At 46.3% G+C, this 14,754-nt stretch overlaps 1 protein-coding gene across 2 annotated transcripts; it reads left to right on the plus strand.

Moving 5' to 3' along the window:
• The first annotated feature begins 1,015 nt into the window (after positions 1 to 1,015).
• Positions 1,016 to 9,816, plus strand: C13H19orf12 (chromosome 13 C19orf12 homolog). 2 transcript variants are annotated; one of them, XM_059481728.1, is made up of 4 exons: positions 1,016 to 1,222; positions 3,213 to 3,313; positions 7,518 to 7,694; positions 8,752 to 9,816. In XM_059481728.1, exons 2-4 carry the CDS (start codon positions 3,295 to 3,297, stop codon positions 9,012 to 9,014), a joined length of 459 nt encoding a protein of 152 aa, XP_059337711.1. In that variant the 5' UTR covers positions 1,016 to 1,222; positions 3,213 to 3,294; the 3' UTR covers positions 9,015 to 9,816. The 2 variants fall into 2 exon arrangements, with proteins under 2 accessions (XP_059337711.1, XP_059337712.1); XM_059481729.1 differs by lacking the exon at positions 1,016 to 1,222 and adding an exon at positions 1,435 to 1,623.
• Positions 9,817 to 14,754: the final 4,938 nt, after the last annotated feature.

A 14,754-nucleotide genomic window follows, 5' to 3' on the forward strand; every position in this document is an offset into this window, starting at 1 on the left:
CTGAGAGGGAGGTGTCTTTACAAACAAACTGTGGTGTGGGCCTGCTGGTAGATTAAGCCAGATACTGATAGGTGAAAGAAGCAATGAGGGGAACCAAAAATTCCAGAACTCCACTAATTGATACAGACTGCTGCTCACCCAAGACCATGCTAAATTCTGGGACTTACAGAGAAAGAGCAGGATACACACTAGAAGAGGCTCTGTGTTAGGTGATTTGGGAAGTCTGTACCTCTCAAGTACTTCAGCCAGTGGGGACAGAGAGGAGGAAATGGGGCTGAGAAATCAGGATAAAAAGAAGGCTGCATACTCTAGCAATTTGAGAGACCCCATGGGAAATGCTCCATGGCCTCTCCCTTTATTCAAATAAAGCTACAGAGCTTTACTTACTCTTCTGTCTCCTTTTTGGACATAAGCCTTTGGCACCATGAATTAATTTCCTGGCACTAATCTCTATCAGTGTGAATCCACTCCCCCTTGTCCTGTCACTACAGGCTCTACTGAACAGCCTTGCCGTAGTTCCCTGGAGGCCCTGGAAGGCCGCAGTGCGGTCACCCCAAAGCTCCTCTTCCCCAGGCTGAACAACCCCAGCTCTCCCAGCCTTCCCTCGCAGGCGGGCGCTCCATCGCTCTGACCGCCCTGCTGCCTGCTCCGGGCCCGGCACGGCGAGTGGTGCCCCGCACACAGCCCGTGGCCGGCCGGGCCGCGCTCCCAGCCCGGGGCGGGCGGAGGCGGCGGAGCAGGCGGGGAGGGCCCGAGGCCGCGGCGGAGCGCGCGGGAGCTGCTGCCCAGGCCCGGCGTTCCGCGGGCGGCAGAGCTGAGCGCAGGGCCGGGCCGGACCCGGCGTTCCGCGGGCGGCAGAGCTGAGCGCAGGGCCGGGCCGGACCCGGCGTTCCGCGGGCGGCAGAGCTGAGCGCAGGGCCGGGCCGGACCCGGCGTTCCGCGGCCGGCAGAGCTGAGCGCAGGGCCGGGCCGGACCCGGCGTTCCGCGGGCGGCAGAGCTGAGGGCAGGGCCGGGCCAGGCCGGGCGCTCCGCGGGCGGCAGAGCTGAGACTGGGCCGAGCCGGACACGGGGCTCCGCGGCCGGCAGAGCTGAGGGCAGAGCGGGGGCTCCGCGGCCCGCAGCGCTGAGGGTGGGCCGGGCCGGGCGCTCCGCGGGGCCCCTCCTCCGGCGCCACCGCTGTTTCCCGGCCGGCCGGCGGAGAGCCGGGCGCCGCCGGCGCAGGTAGGCGGGGGAGAGAGGGGAGGCGGGAGGGAAGGAAGGATGCAAGCAAGGAGTGGCGTGGCGTGGCGTGGCGGAGCGCGGCGCTGGCTCTGTCCGTGAGGGCCCCGTGCCCTGGGCAGCGCCATCGGCCCGCGGGGTTCGCAGGTGCGGCCGCCGGGGCCGCGCTGCCCGGGGAGGGAACGCCGGGGGAGCCGCCCCAGCGCCTGCGGCCGGGCCCGGAGCTGGACCTGGACCTGGGGCCATGGTTCGGTGCGGCGCTAATGCCCCCAAAGACCTTCAGGCCCCACTGAAGTCCCCTTGCGCTGCACAGAATCCCCGAGTCATTATGGTGGGAAGGGAGCTCTGAGATCAGCCAGCCCAAGCAGGGCCGCCCCGAGCAGGTGACACAGGAACGCGTCTAGGTGGGTTTTGAATGAACATGTCATTCCTCATTTCTCCAAGTCACATTGCGGCTGGAGCAATGCTTCAGCCACAGTAAACCTGAAACTGACAGGGAAATAAAGAAATAGCTATAGTGTAATTAAATTTTGGTTATTTCAAAGGATTTATAATTACATTTTATGCTCAGCCTATTTGAGTCATAACATTTTTAATAAATTTTAAAGCATTCAGAACATGTTGATTAATTTTAATGAGATGAAGTTCTATGTTTTTGCAGTGAGTCAGGGAAAACATCTTTAATTTTCAGGCTTCATTCAGATTTTGAAGATATCACTGCTGTGTGCTGTGCTAAATACCTCTATGGTGTAACAGCTCTATTATTTCTGTTTCTGAGTGTCAGCTCTTTCCTCTTTCTTAACTGAAAGTCACATTATTGGCTTCAGTATCAGCTGGCTGATGAAAGCAACCTGTAACTTTTTTGAGTACAGCCTTCAAAATGGAGAAACTGGCTAGGAAATGTGGGGAAAGAATAGCTCTTAGTTTATTAATTAGAAGGGCAATGAATGAGGTCTACAAAAATTCAAGGTCAGAAGGAGTTATGGCCATTCTTTCACAGAGGCTTTGTAATTCAGCAGACTAGGTAAGCTGGGTATTCTAAGTGCCTAGACAGGTTAGGTGCCAAATTTCCTTTTATCTCAGAGGAATGAGATCATTCCCACTGAATACTTAGCTGCATTTTTAGGCATCTAAGAACCTTGTAAAATCAGCTTCTAGGTCCCTACAAGTAGTTTGCTCATCTAATGAGTGAATTTGTTACCTCTTGTGTTAAATAAACCTGTTAAGTGCTTTGATTATATTACATGCTTTGATAAATACACAGGAGGAAAGCAATGTTCTTAAGGCCTCAGTTCTTACAAAAATATATTAAAATGCTCTTTTGTGCATTCCAATTGAATTCAGGTTGTCTAGCAAATACAAGAGTTTCTTACCATCTCCTCATATAATTGAAACTAAAAGAAATCTGAGTAAATATATAAATCTGAGTCAGTAACATACTATTACAGTAAATATTTGTAGATATAGTGAATCCTTGCGGTTGGGAAAGAAGAGCACCAAGTGCTGAGGTGAGAATGGCAGTAAGCATATTTTAACTGTTATGCCACCAAGCAGGAGTAAACCTGTTCTTAGCAAAATAAAATTGTAAATGCAGAGCAGGTTCAAAATGGGTATATTTACTGGCTGCTCATGACAGTCAGTCATGATTTCTATCAGACAGGCCACCTGCTTTGCAGATTCCAAGTGCTAGACCAGGCTGTAAAGGCAGGATTTTCAGAAAGTGATGGTTTAGCAGCCAGGTGCTGCTCGTGCTCACAGGATGTGTGTGGAACAGTGATGAGATTGTCCTCCTTGGCAGATGGACTCAGTGTCTTGAGTCCCTGTCTGTCCACCAGCTCTTATTGAAATTATTGATGGACTTCTGGCCTGTTCAGTCAATCAGGTGATGTTCCTGCACCCTGAAGTTGTGTTATTTAGTCTGTCTCAGTGTCTGAGTACCTTGTGTTTGGATTTTCTCTAGTGCTGTTCTCATATTTGTTATGAAACATTGCAGTTCATAGAGAGCTGTTGCTGTACAGTTGAGACAGAAGGAATTGTCACCTCACATTCTTGTTCATCACCATCTGGTGTCCACCATGATGCAGACAGGCACAGGTAAGAGCACTCATCTCTGGATCTTCCCAGTGGGTTTGGGATGTGCTGTGTGGGTGGGATTTGTGCTGTGTACATGGCAGAGATGTTCCCTCAGCTCCCTCCATGAGAAGCTGCAAGGAGCAGTGAGCACAGCTCCATGGTGGGGCAGGCTGGGTGCTGCTGGGAATGTCTGCTCTGTGGGCATTTGGGGAGAGGCTCATTTTTCTCTCAGTGCAGGGACAGAAGGGCTTCTGCTTGTCTGAAGTTATCATTTGGTGAAGGGGGAAGTGGGCTGATGAGATGGGAATGTTAGCCTGGGAGCAGCTGAAATGAGGTTCACACCACTGGGTTCACTGGGAACCCTCTTCAATTCTTTGTGTTAGCAGCACTTTCAGTGAGTTGGGGATGATGTTGTTGTTTCAATTCTTTCTGTGGCAATTTACTTCTCAAGAAAACCTGCTGGCTGTAGGTTCAAAGTTGAGATGTTGGAACATGATCTCTTTGGACAGGGAGAGCAGGAGCATTGCTCACTTTGTTCTCCTGAGTGAGCAAGGGAGCATCAAGTGAAGTACAGAATCTAAAACTGGGGAGGAGTGTTTGGGGAGAACACAAAGACACAAGGAGAGCAGCCATCAAGCTGCAGTAGAACAAAAACATTGCACAACAGAGGTTGGTTTGTCAGCAATTTCATGTTCTTGAACTCTTGGGTTTGTTTTTTTCTTGAGGTGCTGAAGATTCTCAGTTCCACGTGATGTCAGTAGGAGCTGTGGGGACTTGGCACGTCTGAAAGCTGCACACAGTTTTGTGGATGTTGACATTTCTATCCCTTCATTAGACCAAAGCCAGTGGTTTACAATCCTGGTGTTTGCTAATGTCAGGGTGAATTCAGTAGGGAACAATTGGTTGCTAGAAACAAATTGCACATTAGGTTACTTCTCAGTTACACCACCAGAGTTTGTCAATGTTTTTGGCTATCATGTGATTGTACCTCTAACACACAAAGTGTACAGCTCCTTCTGTGCTGTTCTGGGGTAGGATCCTTGCTCCTTTGTGGCACCAGAGGCATTCTGCACCATGCCTATCTTCCTCTCCTGCTTGGTTGTGATTCTGATCTTTGCAAGATGCAACTTTGAGCTCCACATTCTTGCAGGTGGCTTCTCACAGATGTCACCACTGTGTGAGGTGTTAGAGGTTTGTAGCTGCAGAGCTTTGTAAGCCTTTTGTTTGATTTCCTAAACGAGCTGGCTAGCTGCTGACAGTTATTGAAATTGGTTTTTGGTAGGGGCTGCTTATCCTAATAGCAGGTTAAACACTTTTGTGGTGCCTCTGTGATGCAACTTGTTAGTGTATTGTCAAAATATCCTTTAATGGCTGGGGTGTGTGGTGGAATAAATACCTGCTCACTGAAAATTGCCTGATTGATCATCTTGATTCTTAATTGAATTTTTTCAAAGAATTCATAATTCTGTGTGCCAAATGTAGGAATCTGGGATTACTTTACATGTTAGGACATGGATTATGTTTCAGTGGCTCCCACTAGTGCTTTGTATGTACAGTTAAAAGAAAAGTCCTTTTATGTGCTGTACCTCAGGTACTGTGTTCACTAGTGTTCTCTGCAGGACTTAAGTTATAGTGAATATGACAAGGGATCATAGAAACACTTGTAAGATTTTGGAGAAAATGAGTTGTCCTTGTGAAGTCATTGAGAGTTTTGAGTGTGATGCTCACATCCAGAATTAAGCAGGACCCACTCTGCTATGCCAAGGACCTTGTTCAGTCAAGCCAAAAGAGCCCAAATAAATGTTAATTTTGTGAGGGAAAATTGCCTGTTGGAGAGTTGTGATGGGACTGAAATGATCAGTAATTTAGTATGGGAAACCTACTTTCAGTTTCTAGAGTGCCAGTAAGTTTCCACTTTATAATTGAGGGTGATGGATGAGTTCCAAATTTGCCTTGCCACAAATTCATAGACCATAGGCAGCAGTGTGATGACCACTTGCCTTATGGCCTGGCTATGTTTTAACTTTAGATCAACTCCTCTTTAAGATAGTTATTAAGGAGTGTTTTATTTATCCAGAGAAATGAAGGGTAGCTGGTCACCTTTGCCATGTCACTGTGAGGACACCTTGCAGTATTGTCCTGTGAAGGATGGCAGTGCAGTGACTTTGGGCAGCAGCTTCAACCCAGTGATGGAACCTGGTGCTTCAGCTGTGGGCATGTCTGCTCACAAAACATCACTGCACATCTGGTACAATCAGATTGCTTTGGGAAATTGTAGCACTCCCTCAGTTTGAGGGGGCAAAGCTGATTATCTTAGCATCAGGGAGAGCCCTGGGTTCTCAACTCTCCAAGGTGTGTTGTCCCAGCTGTGCTGCAGAGCCTTCATCCTGGAGGGCTTTGTGTGAGACATGGACTGAATTTAGGCCAGAGAGGAGATGCAAATTGTTTTCAGCACTTTGGGTTAGTCTGGGACATGGCACAGAGGTGAAGCACAAGCACAAATCAGTGTCTGAGAGGAGGGAGTGAATCCTGCAGCACTTCAGCTTGCTGGGGGCTGCTGTGAATGGCACTCTGAGTGGAAAGGTGCTCACCTTTGGTTAGAAAGGTGAAAACAAAGACTTAAATGTCTCTCTTTCCAGGCCTGGCAGTGGCTGCTGTTCCAGTAGTGTATTTTGGGGATTTTCCCCACTTTGTTAGGACAGACAGAGTAGCCATTTGTTCATTCCTCGGAGCTTGAGCCCTATGGAATGAGATAATCTGTAACTCTGGGGGCAGAGCGTGTGGCTCTGCTGTCACTGCCCAGCACACTCTGCCACTCTGACCACTGCTGGGTCAGCAGCCTGCCAAGAACCCAAAAGCAGCAGTGGTGAAATGATGAACTTGGATGTTTCCTTGAGACTGGCATAGAGATGAATGAAGCTGTGAGAGAATTCAAGTGTTTGATGAATTTCCTGCTGTGCCTCTTTGCAGCTATGGAGCACGTGTGGTCCCTTCCCAAAAGCCAGACCTTTCTTCAGGGTCAGCAGTGCCTGGATCCTGCAGTGCCATGGATGATTTGCACTCAGCCATTTTAGTGCAGAAGAAAGCTTTCTCTGTTGCAGCAGCTGTTTTTTAATATGAAAAATTATATGATACCACTGTACATTAACTTTGCACTGAGGAGATGTGTTCAGGGAAGACTCTGAAACAGGTTGGCCTGGGCTGAGAAAGTATTGCACACACACTGGGATAAGAGGTCTTCTAGTTTCTGAAAAAACCCCAAATGTTCATCTGTTCTGTAGTGCTGACATTACATGTACAAGGAGAAATCTGCAACTTGTGTAGATATAATTTTATTTTTAATCCCACAGAATGCATTTTTGTTTACTTTTAATTATCCCTGGAAGCCCTTTCCTCAGCTGGTGTGCAGAGTGGGACGGATTTCTGAAGTGAGCAGCAGCAGCAGCAAGTGACTGAGGGGGAGAAGTTCTGGTCTCAGAGTGCTTGTTCTCAGGGACAGGTCTCTGTGCCTTGCTGAGGACATGGGACAGCATTTCACAAGCTGGGGCCCTGTGTCTCTGCTTGCTCCTTTGTGAGACACTGCTGGCATCTGTGCTCTGAGTCCTGACTGCCTTCTCCATCCAGCCCTGCCTTTCTGCTGGCCTGGCTCCAGAGCAGCTGAGCACTTCATGTCCCAGCACCAGGTCTGTCCTCCAGCACTTCTCAGGCACTTCTTGGTTGCTACAGACAGTCTCCTGCCTTCAGAAATCAGCATGCAAGTGTTTAAACACGTAACCAAACAGGCAGAAGAACTGATACGTGAAAATAATTGACAGATTTGTGGTAAAAATTAGGATAATGAGAAGATACCTGACAGATGAGTCAGTTATAATCTGCTAGTTGTGGTAGAGTGAAGCTTTGTCTTTTCCCAGAGCTATGTGTGATGCTGAACACACATGGGAATTGCTCAGGGCAGCAGCAATGTACTGAAGAATTAGATTCTGGAGAATCTCTCAATTTCTTATAAACCCATTTGTTTTCTGATCTAACATGAGATCTCGTTGGCATTTTCGGTAACCTTCAGCACGTGCTGCACGGGTTGCTTTTCTGAGAATCAATAGAGAAAGCAATTAGTATTTCCTGTGTTTGTCTTTGACCTAGGGGCTTATCTTCCCCCAAGTTCATCTAGCAGCCAGGTTTAGTCTCAGCTGCAGTGACCAACAGGTAACACCAACATCTCTTGCAGGGTTTGGGGACGCCGGGATGCCGCTGCGCGTGGATGATGTGATGGCGCTGCTCAGCCACGTTGCCACGGTGAAGGGCATGAAAGCTGCAGTGGCCAACTCTGGCCGGGGAGCCATGCTCACTGGGGCATCTGCCTTTGTGGGGGGCATGCTGGGAGGCCCTCCTGGAATTGCTGTGGGTGAGTGTGCTTTTCTTAGGAACAAGAGTGTGGTTAAATCTTAGACATCAATGTCCTAGTGGCTTTTGCATTAAGTGCCCCTAAATCAGTTATTGATGTTCCCATAAAACTCCCTTGAAGATGAATTCAGCCATTGGAGGCTTTCAAGTATTTCTGTGCTATCATGGGAGAAATTGCTAACTGAGTAAAAGCTGCAAATTCAGAGCTTTTGTCTAATGAAAAGCTGCATCCCTGTGAGTGCCTAGATGACGTTTTAGGAACAGTCTCTGGGGTGGCAGTTTTTGTGGCAGGGTCAGTTCTGCCGCCTCTCCATTGGGAGGGTTGTCTCTCTCCCTCTCTCTGTCCTTCCTGCCTTCATTCCATCTGTCTATCCTTCCCAGGCTGTGTGTGCTCCAGGCAGTGCTGCCCTGTGGATTGCTGTGCTGCACTCACACTGCTGCAGGAGGGGAGCCCTGCAGGGCTGCTGGGCTGCTTTCTCAGCAGCCACAGGCATCATCCATCCCTCTGCAGTTATCCTGATAGCCTGGGACCTTCCACTTACCCCAGCATGTCTTGTCCACATGGTAGATGAAAGCCTGGATGTGTCTGGTGGGCCTGGTCTCTGAGCACCTGCAGGGGTGGGTTTCAGGTGTGTTGGACACTGCAGTGTGTGACTCTTAAAGACCCAGAAAGCTCTGACCACTCTGGGAGTATCTAGTAAGAGACTCTGACACTGCTGAGGAGTTGTTGCTCTGGTGTTTTCCTTGGGCAGGGTTTTATTGTGCACTGGAGCTTACCCTAGGAGAGTGTCCCAGGGAGTGCTTTGATTATGGTTTCTAAGCTTGAAGCTATCAGTGTTGATTCTATAAAGGGTTTCTTTATGGTTGCTGTGGATGTAAAGAGCTTTTAAAATCCTTTTTGATGCTTTGAAAACTGTGTATAAACTTGGTTAAAGCAGACACAGATAACTTTATCTTGATTTCTAATCGTGGTGGGAGCATTGTTGGTGAAGGCTGAGGATGGAATTGCAGGCTTTCACATTAACTGCTAAAGACTGATGATTCACTGTGTTTCCTAGGAGGAGCACTGGGTGGATTGCTTGGATGGATGACTTCTGGACAGTTCAAGTCAGTCCCTCAGGTTTTAATGGAATTGCCTGCTGCTGAGAAGCAGAAGCTCTGTGCTGAAGCCATGGCTGTTGTCAGGAACTTAGACTGGACTGATGCTGCTCAGCTGATTGCTCTTGTAATGTCAAATTCTGCTCTCACAGAAAAGGTATTAGGAGTGCTGACCACTTACCTTGCCCATGAGTTAAAAGCACAAATAACATATGCAGAATAATCCTCTCCAGAGCAGGATTTTTATGCTGGAATGTATTTTACTCCCATAGCTGTGAATCTTCAACAATTGCTAGTTATCAGTACTTATTATAAATATATGCTGATCTAAGTTTGGGATGTTAGGTTTTGGTGTTTGGAGGTTTTTAAATTTTTATCATTATTGTTATAATTTCTGATTTGTATGGATTTGTAAGGATAGTATTAGATTACTGCATTATCTTGACACAGACTTGCTATGTAATTTTGGATTGCTCTGCACCAGGACTAATTCAAATTGCTGAAGGGAATCATGCTGCTCTTAGGCTAATGTGTCACTTGTGAAAATTTTCAAAGTCAGTTTGTTTTATTTAGGAGACTTGATTCTGTTTAAGTGCTTTAATTTTTTTCCCTGTGAATGACACACAAGGTGCCAAAGTAGCTGGGGCACTGAAGAATTTTACCTGTTGTTTGTTTCAGCCCTGCAAAGGAAAGTTTTATAAGGAAGTACATTACTGTGAATTCAAAAGACTCAGTCCATATTTTGTCACGTTTTTATTGTAATTCTTGAGTTATGCTTTATGTAAGAAATGAAATAAATACTTAAACAAGATTTCAAGTAACAGGAAAACAATCTGTGAACACTTTCAATTCAGTTTTCGCCAGGCTCCTGTGCCCTGGAATGGGAGGGGGGACATGAAAAAAATGGGGAGCTGAATCTGCCAGTTTTGTATGAGCCCCAGGATGAAGGTTGTTGTTTGAGCATTGGTTTCTGGACTGAGTCTGTACAGCTGGTCCTCTGTTTTCATTAAAATCTTAATAAGAAACCTCCTAGTGGTCTGTGTGCTGCTTTAGATGAGAGGAACCCTTGAGGAGCTCGGGCAGGCCTGCAGTGGGCAGCTGGCAGAGGCAGTGCTGCTGGGCTGGGCTGCTGTGCCAGCTGCACTGTCACTGTGAGCACCAAGTGCTGTGCTGCTGAGTGTCCCAGCCAGCTGGTCACTCTGGGTTTCAAGGCACTCATAAGTCAAGTTTGTAGACAGGGAAATGTGCAGGTGTGCCTTCTTTGTATGTAAAGATGTGTGAAACTGTTCTGCCAAGTTCATTTTTTGCCTAAAATAAAGATCTAACTCTGTGTGTGTGTGTGTGATGAGGTTTTCATAAGTTAAGGTTTAAACGGTGAAGCTTTAAACTCAAAGCTGCTGTTGTATGTATCTGATTAATTTACTCCTGCAGGTTCCATTTGCCTTTGATAAATTCAGTGGCATGCAGGGCAGTGATCGTTCTCAGCATTTGATAACACTTTTTCAGTGATGTGAGAAGGAGGTTGAAAAGAATGGTAAGTGGGCACTCCTAACCTTGTCTGAGTTTCTTAACGCCGCGCCTGAAATCAGTGGAGTTTCAGTTTCATTGGCAGATTACACACAGTGCAACTTTTAAAAGATTTTACAAACTATATCCATTTAAAAATACTATTTTTTTATGAACCCAGTTGTTTTACTTGCAATTCTTTGGTTATTTCACAAATTAAATTCACTCTTTCAAAAATGACACACTGCTAGCAGTGTCAGGTGATTGAATGATCCAGTGGGATGGAGTTGGCATCCTCTGCTCAGCTGTTCAAACCCAGAATGAACAGAGCTGACAATTGATTGTGAAGCAGGCCATAGGAAAAATGGGGATTCCAGTTCATCTCTAATAGTGTTTAGTATTTAAACATACCTTTAGAAATTTCAGTGGTTTCAGACATCAATATCATGACCCCCATTTTACAGATATTCATTAATTTGGGCCCCAGTGGAGGTAGTGATTTGATTTTTATCACTTGTACCAGTGTAATAGACATGGATGGAGTTTAGATCATTTTTCTCTGGTCCTCTGCTCTCCTGTGATACTCTAAGAATATTCTTTGCAATGCTATTAATTACACCCTCAGAAATTGTAAACCAATTGGAACCACACTCTTAGCCTTCACTGTGGTATGAAAGGGGCATGGATGTCACATGGATGCCAACAGAACTCAGGCCCCAGTAGTTCAGAGTTCTGTACAGAGCAGTCCTAGCTCATGTCAAACCCCACTGCTGCCCAGCTCCTCAGAAGCTTCATGCCACAGAGGAGCATGCTCTTAGTCATTGCAATAAATTTAACTTCTAGAGGTTTTCAGATGACTGGAGTAGAACCAGAAGAAAGGATTTTACTTCTGTTTGTTCTCTGTATCTTTATTTAACAGTTTGTTCTCTGTATCTTTATTTAACAGATGCTCTTGGAGCTCCTTGGAAGGTGGTAGGTTTTCAGAGTGGTAGCAGTCAGTTTGCAGAGTGGTCTGAAACACATTTCACTGCTGGCACTGGAAGAACAGAAATGAGCTCAATGCTCATCTCATGTGAGTTTGGACTTGAGAGAACGAGGAAATGACCACTCCTGTTGGGCACCCTGATATTTGATTACTGAGGGAAAATGAGCATGGCAGCCACAAATATTTTGTTGTGTTTCAGTGGTTTCTAATAGTTTATATTGCTGAATGCTGCAGGAAGAGCAATTTGCACCTTTAGTGCTCTGACTGCAGCCCCATTGCTGTCATATTGAGGTCACCATGATATTGGTCTGTAGCCTTGAGTGGGAATTTGGGGAAGTTAAAAGCATCCTTCAGGAGATTTGATCATCTGAGGGAGCAGGGCAGCTGCACAAGAGTGCTTTAATATCCATCTGTTGCTGCTCTGTGGTGGAGACAACGTTGTCCACCACTGCAGCCCTTGCTGGTGCTGGAAGCAGCCACAGGCAGGGGATGGCATCTTCTGAAATCCATTCCAGCTGCATAATGCCCAGGCTGAGTGTGAGGCACAGCCACTGCCTGGAAAATGAGGTAACACAGTGCCAGCAGCTTTGGGAAGCAGCTGAAAGAGTCACTATGGGGATATGTACATATTTACATAAAGAAACCATCTGTGATGCTGGTTATTAACCTGGTTTGGTTGTACATGTGACACAATCAAGCTAGGTTTTCACTGGCAGATGGTGCATTTTTTAGTTAAAAATTCTTTTTTTTTTTTTTATTTGGGTTTTTTTAAGCTTTCTGATTTCGAAACAGAAAGCAACACAAAGGGTTCTGTTAGCAATGACAGGGAATGTATATGCTTTTTTAAAAGGCAGTCCTACCTTCAGAGACAGACCAGTAAATGAGATGTGCCATCTAGTGGCAATTAGATTAATTCTTAAACTCAGCCTCTCAGGGCTGCCTCAGTATCTGGATAACACAGTTAGTTAGCTACCTTTCACTATGGAAAGTAAGGTTGCATTCTTTTTTTGCTCTTACTGTGTCAAATACCTAGTTTTAGTGAATTTGTATTAGACTAAAAATATCAATCCAGCTACAGCCTAGACTAAAATTTATATGCATTCCCTGCAGAAGTTGGCTCTTTGGTGATTTTCATATGTAAGCTGTGACAGCACAAATATTTACTGCAGCTGCATGTCACATTTAATTATAGTGAGAAAATACAGAATCAGGCAGAGGAGGGCAGTTCATTTCTTGATTACTGAGGGACAAGTGGATTTTGTGAGCTGAGCAGCAGCTGGTTTGCAAAGGCAGATTGTCCACAGTGGAACTGGCAGCCAGTGAGGAGTTTGTTACCTGCAGGGCTGCATTTCCTTGTGCCCCACAGAGGAGGGTGGTTCTTGGCTCAGCCTGTTCACGTTGTATTTGTCACATCATCTCTCACCTCTTAGGCAGTATGAAAAGTAACAGGGGCTGGCATTCTGTGGGCAGCTTCTCCAAGTCAGCCTCTGTCCTTGCAGGGCTGCAGCACAGTGTGGTGGTGCTCACAGGGCTCCCAGGATGAGGGAAGAGACAGCCATACCTGCTAGAGGGTCTGGCCAGGTTTGCTTGTGCACATGGAGGATGAGTCAAATCCTCACTTCATCTCCTGGTTCTTGATTGTCAATGGTTAGCTAACTTTTTGGACAAATCTTTTCTTTCCTTTAGGATATCTTTTATATCCTACTGCTGCTGCCTTCCTGTGAGCCCCTTGGCCTGTTGGGCTGACAGGAGGACTGGTATTTGTGGTTTGCTGAGACTTCTGTGCCTGTCCTGCTGTCAGTGCAGGGTCTTGTTCAGGAGCTGTCTGTGCTGTGCTCTCCCCAGTATGGGGCCCTGTGGGGCTGGACAGCAGGAGTGAATCCTCCATTTGATGGGATGGCATCCCTCACTATCCAGAGAGGCCTCTCTGTTCATTGTTCTGCTGCTTTTCCATACACACACTTCCAATCACCGATTCCAAAATTAATATTGCTGTTCAAAACTGCACAGATTCATGTGGAGATGAGATTTTCCCATTTTTTTTTTCCTCACAGAGTGGCAGCAGCTCCAGCAGAGCTCCCTGGGGATCAGGGGCAGGCTCAGGGTTGGATCCTGTGTAGCTGCAGTGGTGGGACCTGCTGAGCTCAGTCTTCATCAGCAGTTTGGCAGTGCTGGTGCAGCCAGAGGATGTAAAAGCAATGCATTTCCCCCCAACTAAAAGCTCTTACAGAGAAAGCAGTAGCTTAGGCTGTCACTGCTTGATCAGCTGATGTATAACTCTGGACTAATTGAGTAGCAGCCTTTCAGCTGGGCTGGAAAGCTTTTAAAAAACCAAAGGCCTTTGCATTGAATTGAACTAAAGCTATTAGCCCCTAATTAAAACATGAGGTTTCATCTTTACCTTTCTAGAGATCACAGAAATCTATGTATTTTTCAGGCTGTAAGCCAGAAATCGAACATTTATCATGTAATTGCAGTAAGTGTGGGCTAATACTTCTCATTAAGTGTGATTTATGAATTCCAGAAGAGCCTACGAGGTAAATATATAAAATTATTCTGAAGTCTGCAAAAATGAAGGTATTAATTTCTTTGGATGACTGTTCAGCAGGAAGAATTGAATGTGAGCATTACAGCTTTCTTCACTCAGTACAGACACTGCATTTGGACACGTGCACCTTTGCAGTTCCCTCCCAGCCCCTGCTCTTCTTTCACCCTTCAGCTGGCAGCAGGGAGAGCAGTGTGGCTTTGAGGCAAGCCCATTGTGCTGGGCCTCAGAAGATCTGTCACCTTCTCTGGCTCTTCTGCTTGTTTGCTGGGTGACCCTGAGTAACTTCCCATCTAGATCCTGAATGTGCTTTTTGTTAAACACTTTGTAATCTGTCAGTAGGAAATGATGTGTTACAGAAATGTGATAGCACTGTTCTGCAGCTAACCAATCTCTGCTCCTGCAGTCAGCACATGAGCATCAAAGAAGGAATGTAAGAAATGTTAGCAGAGCTTCACAGCAATCAGGACAAAGGAGAAACTGCTAAGTTTTGAAATGTAGCTACTTTCTTTGTGGCAGGGGAGTGAAAGATTTACACTGATGTTTGACCTTAACTAATTAGACCCTGTACAGGGTGTCTAGCAGGATGCAAATGTTTTGTGTTCCTTATTCCCTGCTCAGCTTCAGTAGGCAGGAGTGAATTAGGGTGAAATTAAATCTGTCCTGAGCTCTGACATGCTGCTTTGGAGTAGAGCACTCTCAGATTACTTTGTACATGTAATCTGAGGACAGAATGAAGGGTTTGTTATTTCGGGATTAGTCAGTGAGATATGATGAATAATCTTGGTAATTTTGGGTCATTCTACAAAGCTTTGAAGCTCTTATTTTTGCCTGGCCTACTGCAGCTCCCTAAGCAGCTCCTTGTGCTGAAATCTTAAGGCAAAATAATTGGAGAATCAGAATCAGCTCCTGAGCATTTACAGAGAC

Source organism: Ammospiza nelsoni, chromosome 13, assembly GCF_027579445.1.
Source record: "Ammospiza nelsoni isolate bAmmNel1 chromosome 13, bAmmNel1.pri, whole genome shotgun sequence".
Lineage (NCBI taxonomy): Eukaryota > Metazoa > Chordata > Aves > Passeriformes > Passerellidae > Ammospiza > Ammospiza nelsoni.